The sequence below is a fragment of the Nymphalis io genome, chromosome 28 (genome assembly GCF_905147045.1).
Source record: "Nymphalis io chromosome 28, ilAglIoxx1.1, whole genome shotgun sequence".
Classification (NCBI taxonomy): Eukaryota; Metazoa; Arthropoda; class Insecta; order Lepidoptera; family Nymphalidae; genus Nymphalis; species Nymphalis io.
In genome coordinates this window covers 2979600-3004447 of record NC_065915.1, presented here as the reverse complement: position 1 = coordinate 3004447, position 24848 = coordinate 2979600, and the positions used below count along the sequence as shown (strand labels likewise).

General features: G+C 33.4%; 1 protein-coding gene across 12 annotated transcripts in view; it reads left to right on the top strand.

The window, feature by feature from the left end:
- LOC126779056 (phosphatidylinositol 4-phosphate 5-kinase type-1 alpha) overlaps positions 1-24848 on the top strand; it is a 75569-nt gene that overhangs the window by 39289 nt on the left and 11432 nt on the right. For 2 of the 12 annotated variants that reach the window (XM_050502842.1, XM_050502841.1), the window contains exons 4-18: positions 2222-2433; positions 3734-3898; positions 4843-4995; positions 5873-6025; positions 7008-7153; positions 8346-8393; positions 10331-10423; positions 11244-11376; positions 13336-13423; positions 14395-14457; positions 16419-16493; positions 20113-20145; positions 22324-22563; positions 24237-24456; positions 24687-24781. In XM_050502842.1, the coding sequence (XP_050358799.1) occupies positions 2222-2433; positions 3734-3898; positions 4843-4995; positions 5873-6025; positions 7008-7153; positions 8346-8393; positions 10331-10423; positions 11244-11376; positions 13336-13423; positions 14395-14457; positions 16419-16493; positions 20113-20145; positions 22324-22563; positions 24237-24456; positions 24687-24781 (1917 nt within the window). Of the gene's footprint in view, positions 1-2221; positions 2434-3733; positions 3899-4842; positions 4996-5872; positions 6026-7007; positions 7154-8345; positions 8394-10330; positions 10424-11243; positions 11377-13335; positions 13424-14394; positions 14458-16418; positions 16494-17104; positions 19781-20112; positions 20146-22323; positions 23748-24236; positions 24457-24686; positions 24782-24848 lie in introns of those variants that run through there. The other 10 variants (XM_050502844.1, XM_050502843.1, XM_050502834.1 and 7 more) reach the window with 10 other exon arrangements.

The window sequence follows — 24848 nt, the reverse complement described above, 5'->3', positions numbered from 1 at the left end:
GTCTACATATGAAGTTTAGCGATGACAAATCTCACACACTGAAAGTACTCTCCTCACTTATTCATATATATAATAATAATAATGTCCTCCAGACCGATTTCGGCCACGGCGGCCAATCCCAAGAGAGATTAGCCAGCTACGCAGGAGATATTATAGTGCACAAGTGTGTGCGCAAACACAGGTGCACTCTCTATTCCCTAACTCTCATAATCCGATGGAACGGCAATCCGACACGACCGGAAAGAGTTTAGGCGCAGGACCAACGGCTTTACGTGCTTTCCGAGGCACGGGAGTGTACACACTTCCATCTTCCAGGCTCCGGGCTGCTACTGAGAATTTTCTGACAGAAAAATCCAATAACTTTTTATTATCCCGACCCGGGAATTGAACCCAAGACCACCGGGTCTGCGGCCTTATATCAAGCCACTAGAGGCAGTCAATATATATATATAGTAACTGTTATCCACCCTCTTTACTAAGGGTGTCTTGACGAGCTATAAAAAAGTACCTTTAGTCTTGTTCCACGCTCTTATTCCAATTTATCAAATTTGATTGCGCTTTCACCCAGCACTGGTTCATTTGCGAATATTATTGCTGGATTATTAAATTATTAGATTCCGTCTATTATTTCAAGTGTTGTGTAACGAAGATCAGTACATACAAACTTTCACATACAAAATATAAAACTGATTCGAAGCGATATTTTTTTCGATTACGTAATTATAACTTGTGTAATATGTAATTCAAACAATACGTTAATCTCAATAGCTCGATGGAGCGATTTCGATTCGTTGTTGCTTTTTTTTTTAAATATATAATCCTTGTTGACTTCCCAAGTGACAAAGTTTTGAGGTTCCTAGAGTTTGATTATGTTTTTAGAACGGTGTGTGTGTTTGTGGACCTCTATGTGTGCGCGTGTGTGCCTACCTGCATGTATGGATACGTACGTGCATGTTTGCGTGTATGGTATACATAATAATAATAATAATATCCTGGGACATTTTTCACACGGCCATCTGATCCCAAATTAGGCTTGTACAAAGCTTGTGCTATAGAAACCAGACAACTGATATACTACATATACCACTTTTCTTTTGTAAATACATACTTATATAGATAATTACACTCAAACTCAGGACAAACAGACATGTTCAAGCACACAAATGTCTGTCCTGGGTGGGAATCGAGAATCGAACCCACAACCCTCGGCGTGAAAGGCATGTACCAACCACGCCAACCGGCTCGTCAAATAAAAGTGAACGTATGTGTGTGAATGTGAAAATACAAAAGTACTATTTGATTCTAATTTTTTTTACTTTTTATTTGTATTGTTAGTTAAAATTTTTGCTACTATTTTATTGCACGTCAATTTAATATAAATCCAAGAGAACTCAAGCGCCATAATATTAGGAATATTTCAAAATCTCATGGCTATCATATAAAGATCTTTAATGTTATTTACCTACTGGTCATAGTGCGGAGTTTTGCTAAGTTTTAAGACTTTTTTTCATTGTGAATCGTTCAACATTGATGAGTTTGTTGGCATTTGACATTGAATTTGATAACCTTGACTAAGTCGAACTACCGGTAAATGTTTAAAACGTGACATTCCAATAATAATGAAACAACGGTATTTCTTTTTGATATTTATAACTTTGCAAATTTAACGGCATGTAGTTCTTTGATAGGAACCTAAAACTGCACACATAGACTACAATCACGCAACACATACAAATGATACTTAATAATTGTATTGTTCTCATGAATGATTATCGAAATTTATATCGTTGATAATATGTTCCTGTGTACAGCTTGCAATATATTTTTTTATATCCATTGTATTCTTAAATTGCAAGGTTAACATTGCAATAGTAATGTAGGTTCGCGAATATAACGGGCGCGTTCAATGAAACTAACCCGATGTGATGACCTAGTTAAACATGTCGGGTTATACGTTTGACGTAAAATGACAATTCGTTCGTTTACAGTCGAGCCGGTCCAGAAGAATATGTGAATTTTAACAGAAGTTCGTGTCCAAACCAAAGCGATACCACTAAATTTTCATATGTTTAATTTGTGTATGTGAACTCTTCAAGTGTCGCATGAAAACTTGACACTTGTGTGACCACCAATCCGCAATCTCCTCAAAGTGAAAAGGATGCCCTAGTCCAGATGTGCGACATTAACAAGCTGTCACTTCAGTTTCCTTTATATTTTCCAGGTATCCAGCACGCAATTGGTGGTCTTGCCTCGAAGCCGGAACGTGATCTGCTTATGCAGGATTTCATGACTGTCGAAACGACGAATTTCCCGTCCGAAGGATCGAACCACACGCCCGCTCATCATTACTCCGAGTTCAAGTTTAAAACGTACGCCCCGATAGCCTTCAGATACTTCCGAGATCTGTTCGGAATACAACCAGACGATTTCCTTGTGAGTATACATACATATTTCATTTATTAATTTGCGAGAATTGATGACGTCATTAAGTTATCTGTGCCATTCTAAGTGGCATTAAATTAAAAATTAAAAATTTGCTTTATTCAATTTGGCACTATACATTTTGGAATCGCGACTATAAACATTTTTTTTTTGTATAAATTAGGCAGACGGCGAATGGGTCACCTGAAGGTGAAATGATCACCATCGCCAATGGACATTGGCGATGGAAGAAATATTAACCATTCCTTGCACCGTCAATGCGTCACCAACTTTGGGAACTAATATGTCCCTTCTACTAGTTGTTGTACTGGCTCACTCAATCTTCAAACCGGAACAAAACTATATATACTAGTATTGCTGTTTGACGGTTGAATATGTCATGAGTGGTCGGTACCTACTCGGACAGGCTTGCACAAAGCCCTAAACTACTACCACTAAAAAAATAAATTAAAATATAAATAAACACCAGCTCGGGTTGTAGATTTTACGAAACTCGTTAGTTATTATGTTTCGTCAATCGCATCATATATAATAAAATCATATACAATTAAATTTATACATCCTGTTTGATAACGTACTCTAATCCCAAGCACTTTTATCCTCTATATTATAATCTATTACAGAATAATAATATGGTTTATTTTTTTATAAGAAATATTTATTTGTTAACGTTATCCCTTAGCAACACATTACACTGACTGACACTCCTTTTCGTACTAGTATAAACTAGTACTTTCCGCCTGCGGAAATTTCCCGCGTTTTGATGGAGGGGGGGGTTCAGGTTAGATAGCCTATGTCCTTTTCTGTACTCTTGACAACGTCTATACAAAACTTTATAATGATCGGTTGAGTAGTAAAGTCATCAAAGCGTAACAAAGAAACATATAAATAAATAAAGCTCTCTTTCACATTTATAATATATTAGGAAGGATGTTAGTATTATCAGTATTTTATTACTGCTGTTGGACTAGTGGCTATCCGAAAGTGCTGATGATCCCGAGGTCTTCGATTCAAACTCTAAGTAGAATAGCCAGTTAAAAGAGAGATTTTCTAGGCAATAAATTTTCGGTATCAACTTTAGTATGGTTGGTCCTGCGTCTGAACTCTTCGGTTTTGTAAGATTGCTATCCCACGCATTCTGAGAGTGAGGCAAAAGAAATTGCACCTGTGTTTGCGCGCATACCAGTTGCTATTCTCTATTGAGAACGGTTACCATGATCGATGGTCAGAATGATTGTACCAAACATTCTCCATGCTGTAAAATTGTTGATTAAAAATTTTAATTTTCTAGATGTCAATGTGCAGCGCCCCGTTACGCGAGCTCAGCAATCCCGGCGCATCCGGCAGCATCTTTTATCTAACGAACGATGACGAGTTTATCATAAAAACAGTTCAGCACAAGGAAGGCGAGTTCCTGCAGAAACTTCTGCCCGGTTACTACTTGAATCTCGATCAGGTAAGAATTTTTTGGAATGGGGGTACTCGATCTCTTATTGGAGTTTGATAAAAATTGATGACAATTCCACATTTTCTTGCTTTATATTTTAAATGGTACATACGTTTTGCAGCATAAGTTTATATAAATAAATTCAGATTAGAAGTTAGCTAGCAGTGTTCATTGTTCCATAAGTTCCTCAGAAAATATGTAACCGTAAATCCTAATGGGTTTGCTGATGTCTCGGACTAAAAATAATGAAATGGAGGCTATTTATGTATCGTACACATTAGTGCACTATAATATCTCGTTGTTTTTTTTAAAAATAAAATAGACGTAATGTGATAGTGGTCTGGAGACGTGAATGTTAACCGATGATTAGATGCTGGAAGAACATTCCACATTTTTGTTGTGACATGTAGAAGACTAATAGGAAGGCTTCTTCGCGTCTATGTGACAAACCGTGGAATTTGGATTCGAACTGCGACGTCTTACTGTTTTTAAATATTTATTTATTTAATAGGAACACTAACAATATACATATACATAACATTCACAGAGAAAAAATCAACTTCTGATATGTATATCAATTATAAGTGTACACAACATTCACGAAGTATCGCGTCAACATAAAATACATTAAAATATAATTATTATAGACCTATGCTTTCTTCTTTAACACAATATAAAAAAAAACATCAAAAAAAAAATTAAATAAAACTACAACAGGATCTCAACGCACTATTTTGATGATGGACTCGCTGACAAAAAAATAATCCATGAGTTTTTTTTTAAAAGTAATGAAGCTGTCATGAAAGATGTCAATGCCATGTATAACTTTTGTCAGTTCATTATGTCGAGCACATATGCGCACTATCGGAACCAGCTTTCCAAGACGAGTATTTTGCATATAGAGGATATATTATATTGCATGTTCTAATGATATCAAATCGTTCGTTCCGCAGAACCCCCGCACGTTACTACCAAAGTTCTTCGGTCTATATTGTTATCAGTGCAACAGTAAGAACGTGCGGTTAGTCGCTATGAACAACCTGCTGCCCTCTTACGTGAAACTTCACCAAAAATACGATCTCAAAGGTTCCACGTATAAGAGGAAGGTGAGTGAATTATTTTATACCTCTTGTTTTATCAAATTTTATTTATCACCAGTTGGTATGTGTGAGTTTGTTTCCGTACAGATTGATACACTTCTACATATAATATGTTTTTTTAATGGAGAAGTTCTTTGGCGCGATAACTAGATGGCGCTGCAATGAATCAACTTCTATCCTATTCAACCAATCTCCATGATGTTCGGTATATATGTATAAAAACACAAGATAACGTGTCGGATCTCTCTGAGCTAAGATCGAACCTTCAATCTATATAACGGTCGAATTAATAATATATATATTTTTTATATAGAATAGGAAGGCGGACGAGCATATAATAAGTGGTAAGTGGTCACCAACGCCCATAGACATTGGCATTGTAAGAAATGTTAACCATCGTTTACATCACCAATGCGCCACCAACCTTGGGAACTAAGATGTTATGTCCCTTGTGCCTGTAATTACATTAGCTCACTCACCCTTCAAACCGGAACACAACAATACCAAGTACTGCTGTTTTGCGGTAGAATATCTGATGAGTGGGTGGTATCTACCCAGACGAGCTTGCACAAAGCTAAACCAGTAAATCAGAATAGTCTCACAAACTCACATATGAATTGTTTGTTTATAAGCTATTCTAATCGACATTTTATGTGTGAACATTTCCGCTGTTACGTGGTACGTAAATTTCTGCTTGCGGTCACATCTGGTCGGAACTAGATGAACTATCTCATTATAACCTGAATATATAATCGTTTATGCAATTATAAGATGCTGATAAGTATTACGTATTTTCGTTTTGTAGATTTTTAAATTAGATATAACAAAAGAAAACGTCTCCTCATTTATTGCCATAGATCAAAAAGTTCTATATTTCTTACAGGCAAGTAAAACAGAAAGACAAAAGAGTTCACCAACGTACAAAGATTTGGATTTCATGGAACATCATACGGAAGGTATCTTCTTAGAGGCTGACACTTACACGGCTCTCATCAAGACTATGCAGCGAGACTGTCGTGTATTGGAGAGTTTTAAGGTTATTTATAATTTCATATTATCTAAATATGCATACAAATACTTGTATTTTTTTTTTTTTATATAGAATAGGAAGGCGGACGAGCATATGGGCCACCTGATGGTAAGTGGTCACCAACGCTCTTAGACATTAGCATTGTAAGAAATGTCAACCATCGCTTACATATCCAATGCGCCACCAACCTTGGGAACTAAGATTTTATGTCCCTTGTGCCTGTAATTACACTGGCTCACTCACCCTTCAAACCGGAACACAACAATACCAAGTATTGCTGTTTTGCGGTAGAATATCTGATGAGTGGGTGGTACCTACCCAGACGAGCTTGCACAAAGCCCTACCACCAGTGAATTCATTTATCGTTAATACTATATATATATTGAAATGAGTTATAGTCAATTCTAATGTCAGGAGCAGGTCCGGTGGTAGATTTTAATTTATTTTATCTTGTTGAATGTCGATCAGTGCTCGTGACAGTTGAACGTTATATAACGTATTTGAATAAAAAATACTTTCAATTCTAACGCTAAAGTTCACGGCAAAAAGTTTATTTCTGAACTGATCGATAGCTCCTAAGATTAGCGCGTATAGTACAGTAACAACCTGTGAATGTCCCACTGCTGGGCTAAAGCCACCTCTCCCTTTTGAGGAGAAGGTATTGGAGCTTATTACATCACGCTGCTCCAATGCGGGTTAGTGGAATACACATGCGGCAGAATTTCAGTGGAATTAAACACATGCAGGTTTCCTCGCGATTTTTTCCTTCAACGCACGAGATGAATTATAATAACAAATTAAGCGCATGAAAATTCAGTGGTGCTAGCCCAGGTCCACCACCACCACTGGGCCATCTCGGCTCTGCGCGATTCAGTGATAAGTGCGTATGAACGAATAAACTAACTATACGATTTTATAATATTAGTATGAATATGTAAATAAAACATAGAAATAAATGTAAATAATATTTGTTAATTTTTGTTTACAGATAATGGACTATTCTCTCCTAGTCGGCATCCATAATCTCGACGAGGCTCAACGCGAGAAGACGGAGGCCCGCAAAAGGACAGACTCCGGCCAGAGTGACGATGAAGCTGAGGGGGAACCTAAGAAGAGCGGACTCAATAGGACTAGGTAATATTCGTATATATTTCTAAATTTTTTAATTAGTTATAGTATAAATTAAGTAATTCAGTAAGTAAGAAAGTCAGGGTAGTGTACACTTACTAATATGTAAATTAAGGCGCATATGTAATATTTAAACTGGGATGAATGTGGTGTTGCGTGGTTAGTACACTTCCTGAACGAAGATTGTGGTTTCGAACCCAGGCAAACATCACTGAATTATCATGTTTGATGGACTCATTGGTTATACCAACCAGCAATAGAGCAGCGTAGCGTTTAAACATTCTCCTGAAAAAGAGGGGGACGCCTAAGCCCAAAAGTAATACATTAACAGGCTTGCATTTGCACCTTTGGGATCATGGTAAGCTGGTTTACCATTAGATATTCGATTATGTGCATAATTTCAGTAAATCATTAATTTAATTTATATATAGAATGGAGTTCCATGCGGTATCAATTGTCTACTACTTGACACTAAGAAATATTTTATCATCCCTAGGGTCTATTTAAAAGGCCGAGATGGCCCAGATTCATTATTATTATGGCCAAAATTGACCAATCATTATGATATAACGATAATTGTTATTGCCCTTAAAAATGAGAGGCAGAAAACATGGTGGTTTCAATGAAAGACCTCTGTATGTTAATGGTATTCAAGAACTTCTAGCGATGTGAATGTGACACATTCTACCCAAAAGTTTCAGGCTATAATGGTACCCACTCCTAACACAAGGATACAATAGGAAAAATAAGGATATTAGTAACATTGTAAAAAGGGCGTTGTTGAAATTTTTCCAAAACAAAAGAGTATTATCAACACTCTGTATCATAAAAAAAAAAAAACAAATTAAATTGGTCTTTTAAAATTCGAACGCTTTGTAATGAGCCTCAAATGGAAACATACTATATAAGTGTACATAATAATAATATCCTCGGACATTTTTCACACACGGCCATCTGATCCCAAATTAAGCTTGTACAGAGCTTGTGTTATGGAAACCAGACAACTGATATACTACATATACTACTTTTCTTTTGTAAATACATACTTATATAGACAATTACACCCAGACTCAGGACAGACAGACATGTTCATGCACACAAATGTCTGTCCTGGGTGGGAATCGAACCCACATATATATACATATATACATTATAAATGATCAACGATGGTGACGGTACTGTTTTGAAACTTTTCCAGATTAGAGCAAGCCAAAGAGGATTTTAAGACGCAAGTCAAACGAACACAGTAAATATATTTTTATATATGCGTGTTTTATATTGTTACGTCCTCATAGATGAATAACTATTGCCTGTTCTTTCTAACGCACTAAAATTTCGTATTGTCTTTCTCTGTCTAACATATTAATAATAACCTTGAATATGCATGTTGTTTATATAAATTAGTTTTTAATTATAGGAACGGTTCTAATAATATATATATTTATATAATGAGTTTTGTATATAAGAAGAAAGCGAATATTATTGCTAATATGCAAATATTATTCATATGTCTATTTTGATGAGTCCCACACTGTTTTTTCAATAAAATATAATAAATAAATAATTGATTTATCTTAATAAATGAATTGTTTCAAAACATATTTGATTTGTTTTAACGTCTGGTTAAGTTATCTGACATTTTACTGGTCGTAGAGCTTTGTGCAAGCTCGTCTGGGTAGGTACCACTCACTCATCAGATATTGTACCGCAAAACAGCAGTACTTGGTATTGTTGTGTTCCGGTTTGAAGGGTGAGTGAGCCAGTGTAATTACAGGCACAAGGGACATAACATCTTAGTTTCCAAGGTTGGTGGCGCATTGGTGATGTAAGCGATGGTTAACATTTCTTACAATGCCAATGTCTATGGGCGTTGGTGACCACTTACCATATAAAAAAACCATTACCAGTTAAGAAGTATCTAGTAGCTTAATTAAAATAGTCTTAAAAAAAACAGAATGTTCTATCATATATACATACTGGACTAATCCAAGCGTAATTAAAGAACAGACAGGCTACTATTATCTTATTATTAATAATTGATAAGACAATAATAAAATAATACAATCTTTACAGCCTTACTTATAAACGTTGCCTAGCGACTTAAGTTAAACACTGATTTCTCTCTTTCTGACACTATTTATATATATTGAATCGACATTCGAAAGAAAAAGACAGCATTGTTTAGCTAATCACCCGCTAAAAATGGTTTATAAATAAGGCCTTATATGTTTTAGTGTTTTTTTTTTTTAATTAATTGTATTAAAGGTGTAATTAATAATAATAATAAATATTAAACTATATTGAGATTAGTTTTAGTATCAATTAAATAATAGTTGAGTTTTATTTATATTTTTATTATAATTAATACATGTTGTAATCGATCTATACTGGATCTAGTTTTATTATATCCTGTCTTAAAGTATTTGATTTATTACATAACATTTAATTATTGACTGTAATACATTTTTTTTTTTGAATTATATAACCATCATGTAACTCATAAATTAAATTTACATATTATTCCCAAATTAAATTTTCGATATATTAAGTTTCATCAGAATAGTAACAGCTATTTTCCAGATATATATATTTTTTTATCACTTTGGATAAAATATATTATTGCAATGAATTGTAGGAAAGTTTTTGAAACGTGATCTTGAATATAAATTAGTAGAAAATATATGTATAATGCTAGAAATAATTATTTCATTGATGGAATTAATATTACTAACTTAGGTAGCATTTAGTATTGGATATAATTATAAATTAATGTGATACAAAATGTATGAGGTACTCGAATGATGTATATGACCGATTTAATATGATATTAGTAATCGAATTGTAGATTTTTAGTGATTATTTATACCCTTTACTATGATATAAACCCCATATGACACGGTTTTGTTTTGTGCATATGTTTGAAATATATTAAAGCATGTTAGATTATATTTTGTGCATCACTTAAATCCAACTTACTAACGATAATTCTTTTAAATATTTTTTTCTTCAGCTCCAAGTATTGTCTTTTCATCTTAGAAGAATAAGTTCTCTTTTTATGTTATGTATGAATTGTATTGTTTGAATGTGTGCTATGTGTGTATGTGTGTGTGTTTGTATGTGTAATTAATATGTTTTAAAATAAATCTTTTAATGTTTTTTTTTTTTTTTGTTTTATAATTTCAGATCTATAAACCGTCAGCGATTAGTCGCGCACTCGACCGCAATGGAGAGTATACAAGCTGAAAGTGAACCCATCGACGAAGAAGAAGATGTTCCGTATGTCTTTATATTTTATTTTTAATTAGTGTTACGTTCGAGTAACGGTTACGCCCGCGTTAAACGTCAACGTTCTGCCCCTCGGGTTGTACCGTGATATTGTAATATTGTTAGGGATAATCTGTGCATGGCCTTGGCAGCATACACGTAACTGTCTTTTAATTTTTGCTATTTGACGCGTTATTTTAACTGTTATCTGTCAGTGTTTGATCTTTAAACGATTTTATCAATTATACATTCTTATTATTGTAATTTGAATTGCATTTGTTTTGATAGAATGTCCTTATAATCGTAATTAAAGTAATTATTAAAAATTTTTAAATGATATATCACTTTAGTTCTAAAAATTTAGTATTACATAACATTCTCAATAAATAATCCATCGCACGCAAGATTTTAACAAATCAAAAATTTATGTATCAACAAAAGAATTGATAATAATAATCAAATCGGATATAAATAATGTAATACAAACATACATAAAAATAATACACAAATAATAATACACTTATTATTTATTTGAAACGAAGTCCAATATTTGGCTTTTGTTCCTATATGTACGGTTGACAAAACAATACGGTGACATTTGTTTATGCCATTCCATTGATTGTAACATGTAATTACCTGAACTACTCATAATGGTGCAGAAAAAACAATCCACCAGGAAAATAATTCCTTCAGCTTGCCATCAGGCAAATAGCCTTCCGGAAAACAGACAAATGCTTCTTTCAATATAGAGTTATAAAACACAAAACCCTGTTCCTAAATAAATGGAATAGTTTAATGAGTATACGATTGTGATGATGACCCTCTGTTCCAGACCGGGCGGTATTCCGGCTCGGAACGCGCGCGGCGAGCGTCTCCTCCTGTTCCTGGGTATCATCGACATATTGCAGTCCTATCGGCTCCGGAAGAAGCTGGAACACACCTGGAAGAGCATGATACACGATGGCGTGAGTCAATTAAGCGATTCTTAACGAACTTAACCCTTAACCAATCCAAACCAAAGGTTTTTTTTTTATATGACCGTACCGTAACAGCCTGTGAATGTCACACTGCTGGGCTAAAGGCCTCCTCTCCTCTTTTTGAGGAGAAGGTTTGGAGCTTATTCCACCACGCTGCTCCAATGCGGGTTGGTAGAATTCACATGTGGCAGAACTTCAGTGAAATTAGACATATGCAGGTTTCCTCACGATGTTTTCCTTCACCGTAAAGCACGAGATGAATTATAATCACAAATTAAGCACATGAAAATTCAGTGGTGCTTGCCCGGGTTTGAACCCACGATTATCGGTTAAGATTCACGCGTTCTTACCACAGGGCCATCTCGGCTTTTTTTTAAAAAAGCCAAAAATGTAAAATTTTAAGTATAAGTTGTTCGCACACTATGCCCAATTAATGATCCTGGCAAAAAAAAAACCACAATATTTCTTTATACAGAGGTTGCCTAGGAGAGATCACTAAGTAATAAGGCCGCCTTTGCATACAAATGTACTACTTGTTATTATATGTTTGTAAATTGTGTGCAATAAAGAATAAATAAATGAATAAAAATAAAAAGCTATTATGGTGACCAAAGTGATTATTTAAGCAAAACATCTATGATTTTTTTGATAACACTGAAATTTGACAATATTTATCAAATAAAAAAAAAAGGTGCGAGTGCCAAGGTAATCACGAGAATATATATATATGTATATATAATTTATTTACCATTTAAAATAACAGTACAATATTTAACACAATGATAGCAGCTAAAAAACCACTAAGGTTTATACGTGTGCCATCAATAGTCTACACTACAAATTTATACATTTAAATACCATCCATTTTCCCGCAGATCTAAATACGTACACACACTTAAACTTAAAAAATATTTCTTTAGTTTATGCCTAATGTTTTTTTTTTTAAAATATTATAACATAGATCCGAAGGTAGTTTGTTAATTAGTCTGTTTAGTTAATATGTGTAAACACGTGGGCTCGTGTTACATGTACCGATCTCACACACACATTAACACTTACAATAACAAATCTTACGTCAAGTGACGCTCAGACTCTCAGTCAGTTACAGTGTACCGAGATTTAAGATACACAGATTAAAAAGAAGATCGATTTACAAACAGACAAGAGAAAGGTACTAAACCGTTTTGTCTTTGCTTATGTAAATTAAATAAATAAAAATTTTGAGTATGTTCAACATGAATACAAACAATATAAAAAAAACAGCCGGAATGGTCTTTCGAATCGGCTGGTATTTTTTTTTAAATCATACCCAACTTTTTGTAAGGGGGGAGGGGGTTTTACTGGGTATGACCGTCTGGGTAGGTACAACCCATTCATTGTACCGCCAATCAGCAATACTTAGTATTGTTTTCCAGTTTGAATGATGAGTTATCCAGTGTTACTACAAACACAAGGGATATAGAATCTTAGCTCCCGAGGGTTGTGGTACATTGATGACGTAAGCGATGTTTTATATATCTTGCAAAGCCACTGTCAATGAGTGACCTTTTTTTTTTATATATAGAATAGGAAGGCGGAAGAGCATATGGGCCACCTGATTGTAAGTGATCACCAACGCCCATAGACATTCGCATTGTAAGAAATGTCAACCATCGCTTACATAGACAATGCGCCACCAACCTTGGGAACTAAGATTTTATGAAGGGTGAGTGTCCCTTGTGCCTGTAATTACCAGCGTAATTACAGGCACAAGGGACACTCACCCTTCAAACCGGAACACAACAATATCAAGTACTGCTATTTTGCGGTAGAATATCTGCTGAGTGGGTGGTATAATAGTAATTAGTGTCCCTTTAATTTTTTTAGGTGTCCCATTCGCCAGTCTGCCTATTAAAAATAAATTAAAAAAAAAAACTTTCAGAGCGTAACAAGTCATTTTTTTTTCAGGACACGGTCTCGGTGCATCGACCTAATTTCTACGCGCAAAGATTCTTAGACTTCATGGCGAGAACAGTATTCAAGAAGATACCTTCGTGTAAGTACATACATCCTTCTCTCTCTAACAACAGGATACGAGGTATATATTACCGTCTCTTTTTATGTGGTTTTCGAAGTTGATCACGCGACTTGTGCGTTCAAATTTCGACTCTATTGTTATGAAAATAAAGTAATGTAACAAAAAATATAGGTTGTAATGAAATTGGCATTCTCTTCTCTTCAAAAGCTTCTTTATTACGTCTTTTAACGTAACTTCATTTCGCTATGAACTTTTATAGAACAGCTACTCCAGTACTGTAGTCGATCGACCCTATTTCAATGTTGTTAGAACTCAAAATCCATTGAATTCTATTAATATTATCGATATTTAGAACATTATACTAATACGTAAAACGCTGAATGGTTAAAATTTTAAGACTTTCTCAGACTAATGTCACTTACATATATTCCATTAAGGAAATAATTTTGATAATTTATATAATCAGCAATCATTTTGCTATTTTAAAGTCTTAAAATTTAACAGACTCATATATACAGCGTGTTTTATTTACGGAGCAGTTTTTTTTTAAAACACGCTGTATATTATATCATTTCATACTTTGTCATTAAAAACTAAAAAAATATGTATTCACCGTGAGACGGCTATATATTATAATGTAGAGACATAACAATATATAGCTCTCTCTCTCTATTTCATTTATGTCAGAGTGAGACAGACAAGATTCACAACGTCTCTTGTACGAGCTTGTGTAACAAATGATACCAATGGTAATTTTTATACTGGTGACAGGAACTTACCATCAATTCACCAGATTTTCTGGTGGATGAGTGAGCCAGTGTAATTGTAGACAAATTGAGACGCAACGTCACGAGTCCCAATTTTGTCGATGGCAATATGAATAAACTGTTAGGTTGTTTCTATTATTATTTATTTTAAAAAAATGATTCGAAAATAAGAAATAAATTTCTACATGAATTGAATTTGAATATAACGAAATTGTCTATCAGTGGACCTTCCGGAGATCAAAGGGAACCATCGCAAGTTCAGAACGCTCGTCACCAGCTACATAGGTATCGTTGTGTGTGTCGTAGATTGAAAGGGTGTTGGTGGATTTAAGAAAAAAAAATCTGACATTCGATAATTTTTTTTTTTTTTGTATTCGGAACAAGAAAATGTAAAGCCCAATGAGAAATGAAGAAATAATTAATAATTTTTTTATAAAGTTAATATTTTGAAGTATTTAAAAAAAAAACAATATTTGTTAAAAATGATAAATGATTAAAATTTTACTTATTTAAAAAACGTTAATACACCAACACTCACAGTAAAATATGAGTAGGCGTTCACTTTTGTCGGTGGATGTGATGTTTTTTTTTTATTAACCTTACAAATAATACATTTTATTTTAATTACGTTCGAGAATTTTAAGAATTGGGCATGTTTTGTACGACCTTGTTCAGTTTCGTTTTTTTTTTTTTTTTTAATTATATATTTTTTCAAATTGGCAAATTTTTTTTTCGCATGACATTTTTTTAAGTTCACATGAAAGTCATGCACGCCCCCCGTACTTATATTGAAATGTTTAAATCGAGAATAATTTCTGTTTCCTTTTTTTTTCCCAACAATTGTCCGAAATTGGATTATGGCGCGCGTCCTTGGAGGTTTGAGTAAGTCGTGATGGAATACAGATAAACGAATGGAGCATGTTTTACGTTTATTATATATTTTGTGACGTTTTAAAATTGTCTGTTATTTATGTGAGAAATTGTTATAAACTTCGAATTATGAAATATATACACACAGATTACATAATAAGAATAATGGTTGATTGGTCATTTAAAAAATGATAACAAGGCGATGTGTTCTTTTTTTAAATTACATTTCTATGTTGAGAGATTTATTCAGCACTTATTTGAAGACTTTTTTTTTTAATTGATGAAATGATCATGAAACGTTTTTGAAGTCTGAATTTTTCTCTAATTACATATTTATAGAAACGAATTATTTTCATCGTATTTGATATTATTATTAATCACATAGTAATAATTCATCATATCAATGTCATGTTTTATAACAATTTCATGTAAACGATTTTAGTGTCTCCTGAAGTTTCTATCTCATGTAGTCTACATATAGTTATTTCATCCCCTTTTAATTTCGTTATATGTGTAGTTAGAACATGAATTTAGAGTCCCCTTTTTATCTGATATATATATATATATATATATTTTATTTAATAAATTTAAAGAGATTTTTATTTTTTTATGTTTTGTCATAAAAAAATATTTATTGTATGTAATTAATGGCATTTATTTTTACTAAATCTTTTATTATAAGTTTTTTTTTTTTAACTTGGAAATTAATTTTAATATTTAATAAATAGACGATACATTTTTTTTTTTATAATTTTCTGTGACGTTAATTGTTTTTATAATCTGTTGTAATTTCCGCGTGATAATTGGCATAATATAATAATACTTTTAAAACTTCCTCTTTAAATCTTCTAGCATGATTTTCATCAACAAAATTATCTTCTTCCTTGTTCTATTCTGTTCTTTATCTTAGAGGAGCTTGAAAACGTTTTTATTTTTTCTTTGGCGAAGATGTTAATGATGTCAATTGTGCGCTTTTTTTTTGAATTATGAAGCTTTTTGATTATTCGTTTTGATTTTATTTTTTTAATGTATTTTACTGTTTTAAAGTATAACTGTGGTATGATATATAGAATAAATTATTTATCTTATTAAATTCTAAAATATATATAGAAGTTTTAATGTAAAAAAAATATATTTTCTTTTTTTTTATTATAATATATAATCTTTAAATATGACGATGAATTTGACATTTGTTAAAAAAAAAAAAATTGTAAAGTTGTCGAAGTTATTGCATAGATATTTTTTTATTGATAACGATGTAATAAATAATTTTAATTCTATTAATAAAGTTAATTCGAATTTATAATACAGAGCCACAGTTATACTTTAAAATGCGTCACTCGTCTAACATTATCTAACGTTATATTTTCCTACAGCGTTGAAACATTCGCCGTCGAAGAGGAAAAGTATCGCAAGGCCGAACAGACCGCAGGAAGATATCGATAACACAGGTATGTACTTCTCTATGTAACTATGTAAAAGTGTATTGTTATTTAAAATTAAAAAAAAAAACAAATCGAAAATTCGATGCGGAATCTATAAAACGGTCGGTACGTTTCGATGCATGCAAATTATGTATATTATTTATGTCGTTTCTTATGCATGGTATATATGTTCCTTGTTTAAAAATGAGAATACACTTTTTTTTTTTAATTTTCTATATATAATAGAGTAGCTAGATGCCCTAACTCCTAATAGTGAATGCGAATATATTTGGTTTTTTTTTTTTTTTTTTTGGTACCTTAATATTATTATATACATTTCAGTTTATTTTGTTCCCACCCTCCCCCTTAACTTCCTTTCCGGTGTTTGTAATCCTTATAGCTGTTGTGTTTTATTATAAGTATATATAAAAATTTTCTTTAAATAAAAAAAAATTAAAAAATCGGTACGATTTCTACGAATTTGATTCTGACGTGTTTAAGAAAAAAAAAATGTTCTGTGCTATCTGTGCTAACGGTGATGGTAGTGTCCCAGACGACGACCGGGTGTGTGAAATAAACTGAAATGTACCAAAAAAAAAAGTGTTAAAAAATTAATTAACGAGCCGGTTTGTACGCAGGGGGTAAAGTCATCGGTCGACCTATTAAGGACTATAACCCAGATTACCTGAGGCAGGTCAGACTGTCGCCTAGATCATCAGTACGATCTAGCTTGAGCGATTTCACCGATACCACGATATCGACATGGAATCAAAGAAATCAAATACCAACTGAATATCCCTCCGTACTCTCAGATAGACATAAAACGCTAGACAGAGATAGGCTACCGTTTCAACGACGCATCGACTTTGATACGTCGAATCTAAACCCCAGGGAACCGGGGCCCTCGTACGCTGATAATGTCTACCGATCGTCGGTACAAGATCGTATGGAATCATTGTCCGATCAATTGACGAAAGTTTTGAGTACGGGAGCGGGAAGTTCTCACATAAACGGTAGCCTCGCGGATAGCGGTATTCAAACCGACAATGCGAGCACAAGCGTACCGCAAATATACGTCGCCGATGCCCAAACTTACACCCCAGTCGTCAAGATATTAAAGGACGCGGCGGTCGATACACGAAACGAAAAAAATCTCCAGGACATACCGTTCATCGATGACGACGATGAAGAAAAGTCTTGGAGGAGACGATCGAACCTCGAAAAGCACAAAAGCATGTCGAATATTCCAGAACGAATCGACGAGGTCAGTTCCAAAGAACATTCCAACGAACGCCTTTCCAATAGCCTCAACAGAGCGAAGTCCCCGACATTCGTAGAGAAATTTAAGAAGTTCTTCATGGACATTGGATTCGTTAAATCCGACAGCGCGCCGGATACACAAGCATCGAATACACTACCGAAAAGTTTGAACTCCAGCTACAGGACGCGCAGCGCTACACCGACGACAAGTGACTCCAGAGAAGCGTCTACGTTGCCGAAGGATATGCGTTTCCGTAAAGTGAGATCAACTCAAACGGTCTACATAAAACCTGAATCTCCGATAATAATACGTAGCAATGATGATATCGTAAGAAAAGAACACGTCTCGGTTGTACAGTTGAATGGAGACGAACACATAAATGATTCGAAATCAGAAGCTTTTATTAAGGAGGTGGTTTTTGTGAAAACTTTGGAAAACGCTGCGATATATTCAGGAAAAGACAGCGGGAGCACGATTATCGTAGTACCGCCGGCGGATTGAAACGAAATTTAAATGAAATTTTGGTCTTTGCAATCTTATATAGCTTTATATAAATAAAGCTTTGAAATACCTGAATACGAAGATATATAAAAGACAATAGTTATTTAATATATAAATGTTTATATATTTGGGTTATGTATATGTTTTAATGAAATACAATGTTCTGATCAAATTTTCTGTTTTATGAATTGAGGTCTTGTGTACTGTAATGGTTCTCTTCGTTGGTTTTCGAGCAGAATCGGGTAGTTTTATTTGTAGCAACTCCAGTGATAAATTTAACCTTTATTGCCTTTGAATTAGAGTCGATATTCATTTGTATCGTTTAACGAATAAGCTTAAATAAGCCCTATGTCCAGATGGTAATAAACACTTATAATTTTTTCTTTGAATATTATTTATTTTTTTCATAGCATTTTATTAATATAATGATAATTAAAATTATTTAGTTTAATAAAGTAAAAAAAAACAACTTCAAGGTCTGGTTTATTACGTCACAATTAGTTTTATATTTAGAAAACAATTTATATAATAATTAATGTTTATTTGTTTGTGTCGTCAATCAAAAGAATATATTATCAAGAACTGATAGATGTGTGAATTTGATTTTTCAATGGTTTATAAATTCAAACCTAAGTACGGTCAGCATGAAAAATATATAACGCGTTTGTTAAGTCAAAAGTTCGTATGTGAAAATTATTATGCGATTTGTAACTGCAAAATGGCTTTAACAATAGGTACGCGTGTGTTAAAATTAAACTCAAAACGCGCTTTAGTACATATTTATTTCAAATTATATCGCATATACTTTAAAGATATGCTAACATTTTTAATATTGAAAAAAAAAAATGTATGCTTGCAAATGAGATTAAAATTATCCGCTTAAACCGCGATAGTGTCACAAAAATAACATTCGTTACAATATGGCTTCAGGTTTGACCCTAAAGGATCGCGTTTGTGTATATTTGTAACTTGGTAACACTTTTCGGATTTTATTTTTTAAACGATTCCAAATGTAAAAAATAATTATTTCGGATTTTCTAATACTAATCTATTTAATTATTTTTGTTGAAATTTAAAAATCGATTTCGAAACCGACAAGAGTTTTTGAATTTGGAATTCATTTTAAATATACTTTTTTAATATTGGTTTATTTTTTAATGTCTTCTTGGATGGGAGTTAAGTGGAATTTCTATAAATGAATCAAACGCGGTATCGCTATGAAAGTGTTACTTGTAATATATGTATATATAGGCATTCTTACTTAAAATTTCTAAGGACTTTGTTGAATCGAATATAGCATTATAATGTCTGTAATTTATTAAGATTATCTGTATAATGGTTATCTAATTTATGATAAATTCTAATAATTTATTCTATAAATAAATTTCGTTAGCTGTATTCCTCGTGTAATGCGACATTATTAATCTGTGACTGATATTTGCAATCACAGACTATAAATTAAATATGAAATTCATAATCAAGTTCCTTGTCAAAATAATTATTGCTAATTATTATTTTATCTACTATATCGTATAACTCTTCACCTTCATTTATGTTGTTTCTTTCTTTCGTATATGAATGAGAGGGACAGATATGCATCGAATAAAATATTTTAATAATTTGTTTTGCAAAATATAAATATGTAATGTAATAAATTCATTAAATTGTCATAATTATGTAAAAAATAAAATGTAAAATAAATAAATTTGATATAAATACGGTCTATTATTTATAAAATATTTTCCATTACAATCATATTATTAATGTGCTTATTATATGCACAACTTTATGTGCTTATTATATATCATTCACGTGTATTTTTTATCTGTATTTATATGACTTCATTATAATTATACAAAATTTTACACGCATTCGAACGGATAGGTGCTACTACATCCAGTGCCACCATGAAAGCAGGTGAGACTAACAGTAAATGTTGCAATATGACAGGAACGTATAATTGCCATATTAAAAAAAATATAAAAATCTCCAAATTATATTGAACTACAACAAATAACATATTATATTGTTTTTAACAAAGAATATGTTTGTATGTATTTTGTTTTTTAAATAAAACTGTGGTTAAACATTTTTTTTTTAAATATGATTATTTTAAAGTATGATTATTTTAAAATCGTACAGATTAAAAATCACACATCTGCAATATTTCTAAAAAAGAAATATTTGCATTAAAAAAATCTAATTCTGCTGTAAATCAAAGGCAGTGCCGCTTAGCCTTTATAATTTATTTTAAACATGCCTTTTGCTATAATGACGTGTATGTATTAACTTAACTATTGGCTTTTATTATGAATATATATCGTGCAGAAAAAACATAATATGATATTGCATATAAATTTGATTTTCAAAGTAAGGTAATTGTAATTATCAACTAGCCGTAACCGCCTGCTTTACTATGACTTTTTAGGGCTTGTGTACACGGAACCCGCTTAACCATGTAAAGACTATCGTCCCACTACCACAGCCATTATTGTACATATAGCATACAAACATTAAGTTATTTTTCTTATTTTAATTCAATATTTTTTATTTGACGGACCGGTTGGCGTAGTTGGTAGATACGTTTCACGTCGAAGGTTGTGGGTTCGATTCCCGCCCAGGACATACATTTGTGTGCATGAATATGTCTGTTTGTCCTGAGTCTGGGTGTAATTATATATATAAGTATGTATTTACAAAAGAAAAGTAGTATATGTAGTATATCAGTTGCCTGGTTTCCATAGCACAAGCTTTGTACGAGCTTAATTTGGGATCAGATGGCCGTGTGTGAAAAATGTCCCAGGATATTATTATATTATAAAATGTTCATGTTGCGACATGACTAAGAATGATATGACTAAATCAAATGTGAGTAGTGCGTTAGTTCAATGATGGTGCGGTGGCAACGTGGTAGCGTCCATTCTATATCGTTACGCGAAGCGATGTCTACAAAGCTGTGGTGCCATACATAAGCCCTAACGGAATAATTAACTTACCGTAACAGCCTGTGAATGTCCCACTGCTGGGCTAAAGGCCTCCTCTCCTCTTTTTGAGGAGAAGGTTTGGAGCTTATTCCACCACGCTGCTCCAATGCGGGTTGGTGGAATACACGTGGCAGAGTTTCAGTGAAATTAGACACATGCAGGTTTCCTCACGATGTTTTCCTTCACCGTAAAGCACGAGATGAATTATAATCACAAATTAAGCACATGAAAATTCAGTGGTGCTTGCCCGGGTTTGAACCCACGATCATTGGTTAAGATTCACATGTTCTTACCACTGGGCCATCTCGGCTCTATAATAAAATAATTAACTTGTCTTCCATTAAAATCGTTCCCGCGAAATCAGATTAGATAAGACCAAAGTTAGGTTTTCCAAAACTCCGAAATATTGCTGAATAGTTTTCCAATAAAACACATTTCCTCTTTAGTAGGACTTCTGTAAGAACAAACTCGATATTTCGCAGTAAACAGTCCTGTCAGAAAGTGATATGCGGCATTAACCAAGAATAAGCGCATCAAGTATATGATGAGTTCTTATAGAAAGGCACTGCAGACCAATTTCATTTTCAGTACACAATAATATTGATACACATTTAGTACGATATTGAGATAGCGTTAGCAAAACAAATAGTGACTGGTTTTTTTTTACGATTAGGATATGCTGAGTGTATTATTAAAATCAATTAATTACACATTTCATAAATTGTCATAATTCTTTTCTTTCCACGCTGCTATGACCTATTGGATTTATTACTATTGGGTATATAACTTTACTTATAACCTTATCCTTTATTGCATGCTATATTATATACTTTATTTATTTAATATTCACAAATCTTAAAAATGCACCAATAATAAATACGATACATTCGCGGTCAAGCTCAATACAAAAAATATAAATATAAACATGCTATTTTTGACATGTAACCTATCGCCAAACGCTTACAATTTATCTTAAAACGTTTTTTTTTACGCCGCGCTTTGTATAACTTACGCTCCTTCCTGTGCCAATTTTTATTTATATTATGTACAATGTATATTTAATTATTAAATAAATATATACAAATTTTTCGAGTGTTTTTATACCCTGTAGTGTCGCTTACCGATGTCACAGCTCAAATAACGCCGACGTCAGTTACGTCGCCCGTTTCAACCGCCGCGAAAGTATCCCAAGCGGCAACTAAGACGACGCTGGCTGAACCGGACGTAGCGTTTCCAGCGGTTCTCAAAGGCTCTCAAAAACAGAGAGTTCCCCCACCCGTCCCGCCACGTGGTTCGCCGAAAACGAAACGAGGAGGGGCCAATTCCCAAACATCGAGCCTTGATACAAAAGGTGATTATCAAACTTTACGCATATCAGTCAATGATACACCACGGCAAACACCCATCACGAGTAGTAACGACGATTTTGGTTTTTATGGGCATGATTTGAGATTTAGAGAACCTGTTGCATGCCGCATCCCACCTTCTATATCTGATCATTCTTTTAAAGTTAATGAATCGTCTAACTCTTTCTTGGGCTATGAAGATGAAGGTGACAGACAGAATCATTCAGGAAAGGACTTGATAGCTCAATCAACGATGATGTCTAAATTTAATATATATAGAGCAGTGAGAGAACATTTAGATACTGGTAATTATGATGACGACTCATTTACTGAATCTAGTGATGAAGTGATCATGATTCAAGAATTAAACGATGACTTTATTATTGATACTGTATCTAGTCCTTCGCCAAAGTACAAAAGCGAATTTCCAAAAAATAAAAAATCTTTCAAATCAACGTTTAAAAATAGTTCACCGGTAGAAAGTACGAACGGTCAAAAGTCAAAATCCAGTCTAATATCTAGAATTAATACATTAAAAAAGTCTCTAACGGTACAAAAAGATTTACAATTTGCTGAATCTGAAAGGATGTCTGAAAAGAATAATGAAAAAGGCGGTTTCATATCTGGTATAACAAAATTCAACTTCAATCAATCTATAAAAGATAAATATCGTGGAATGACTCGAACCAAATCTAAACCAAAGATTGAAATAAAAACGTATTCCGAAGAGCATCATACTGTTAATAAAGATGAAGTCATTTGTCATAAAAAAGCGAAAACAAAAATAGATTTATTCCAAAAGCACATTTTGAAAGTTCAATCCGAATCGGACAGCTGTTCTGTGTCGTCATCGCGTGATAGCATCCTGTCGACTTTCGAAAGAGGTGACATTAAACAAACGAAGAAAATATTCGAACAGCCACAGAAGATCGAAAGTTCAACGACCGTTCCGAAAAAACCTAATTACCACAAGAAAAAAAGAGCACCCGATCCCTTAGGATTGAAACAGAACACTGGGAATGTACACGACAAAATACGAAAGTTTTCAGTTTCAATTGTACCTGAACAACTACCGCCTCCGGTCACGCCAAGAAAGAAAGAAATTGACAATAGAAAAGATGGTTTCATACAAAAATTCGATACTAAGATTATTTATGAAATGAGAAAAGAATTCGAGGAAGTTCTATAGTTTTTAATAATTAGAATGTTCTAAAAAATCACCGTTATATACATTCAACGGCGCGAAGAAGGATCCCTTTACAATCACTTGTCAAATTTGTTATTAACAAATAAACAGCATGCTTTGTCATATTATGATTGTATTTTTTTGTTTCTGTAGCTGTATTAATAACTCATGTTTAATAAGTACGATATTTTTAAATCATATTTAGCTTTAAAATTTTTTTTAAGCTTGATAACTGCCACTATCATAATTATTATTTATTATCTGTATAGCCATTTTATTTCTGTGTGTTTAACTAATAAAATCATTAGACTAGTCATTGCGCATCATTGTTTTTTTTTTGCATTACATTAGTTCTTAAATCTGTTTTTAAATTCATTTTATCTTACACGATATATCTAGGTAATTTTCGCATGATACCCAGAAACTGTCAAACTAATATCCTTATCATAAGCGCATTGTGAAGCTAGCCTTAGTAACGCTAGTTGTTTGTAGTAGCTGCGCCGTTGTCCTGTTGTTCTACGCCACCACCGCCGTTCGAAGAGGCGCCACCACCGCGGACGAGTCGCACCAACTCGTCTTCTACAACATCTTCCAGCGCGTCAGGTCGAAGGCGAGGCGCGTCTAGCGCAGCTAGCGTTATGACGACGTCTTCAGCCTCGTCTTTGGCGCTGACGCCAGCAGCGCTGAGCAGTGCGAGGAGCAATGAAGCTAGGTAACTTTTGTTTGTTCGTTAATATGGCGGAAGGTATAGCTGTGTTTGATGGAAGACGGTTAGAGTTAAAAAGTAACACCAGCATGAGGAAAGATGAAATAGATTGGGAGGTATTATGCTTATTCATTAAAAAAAATAAAGCTAAGTTAATTAGTTTTCGTTTAAACTTTTTGTTATAATTATATAAAAAAACAAATGCAGATAAGTATTCATAATTTAATTTTTTTCAGCGTATGTTGGACGCCTCCAGCGTCAGTGGAAGGATCGACCCCCACGTGGACCGAAGGCACCCCGAGTTTCACGGAATCAAGTAGTAGTGAACAAGGTAAATTAATAAAAATAACTTAACTCTCAACAACTCCATCGTGCCATTTTAAGTAAAATCAAAAGCA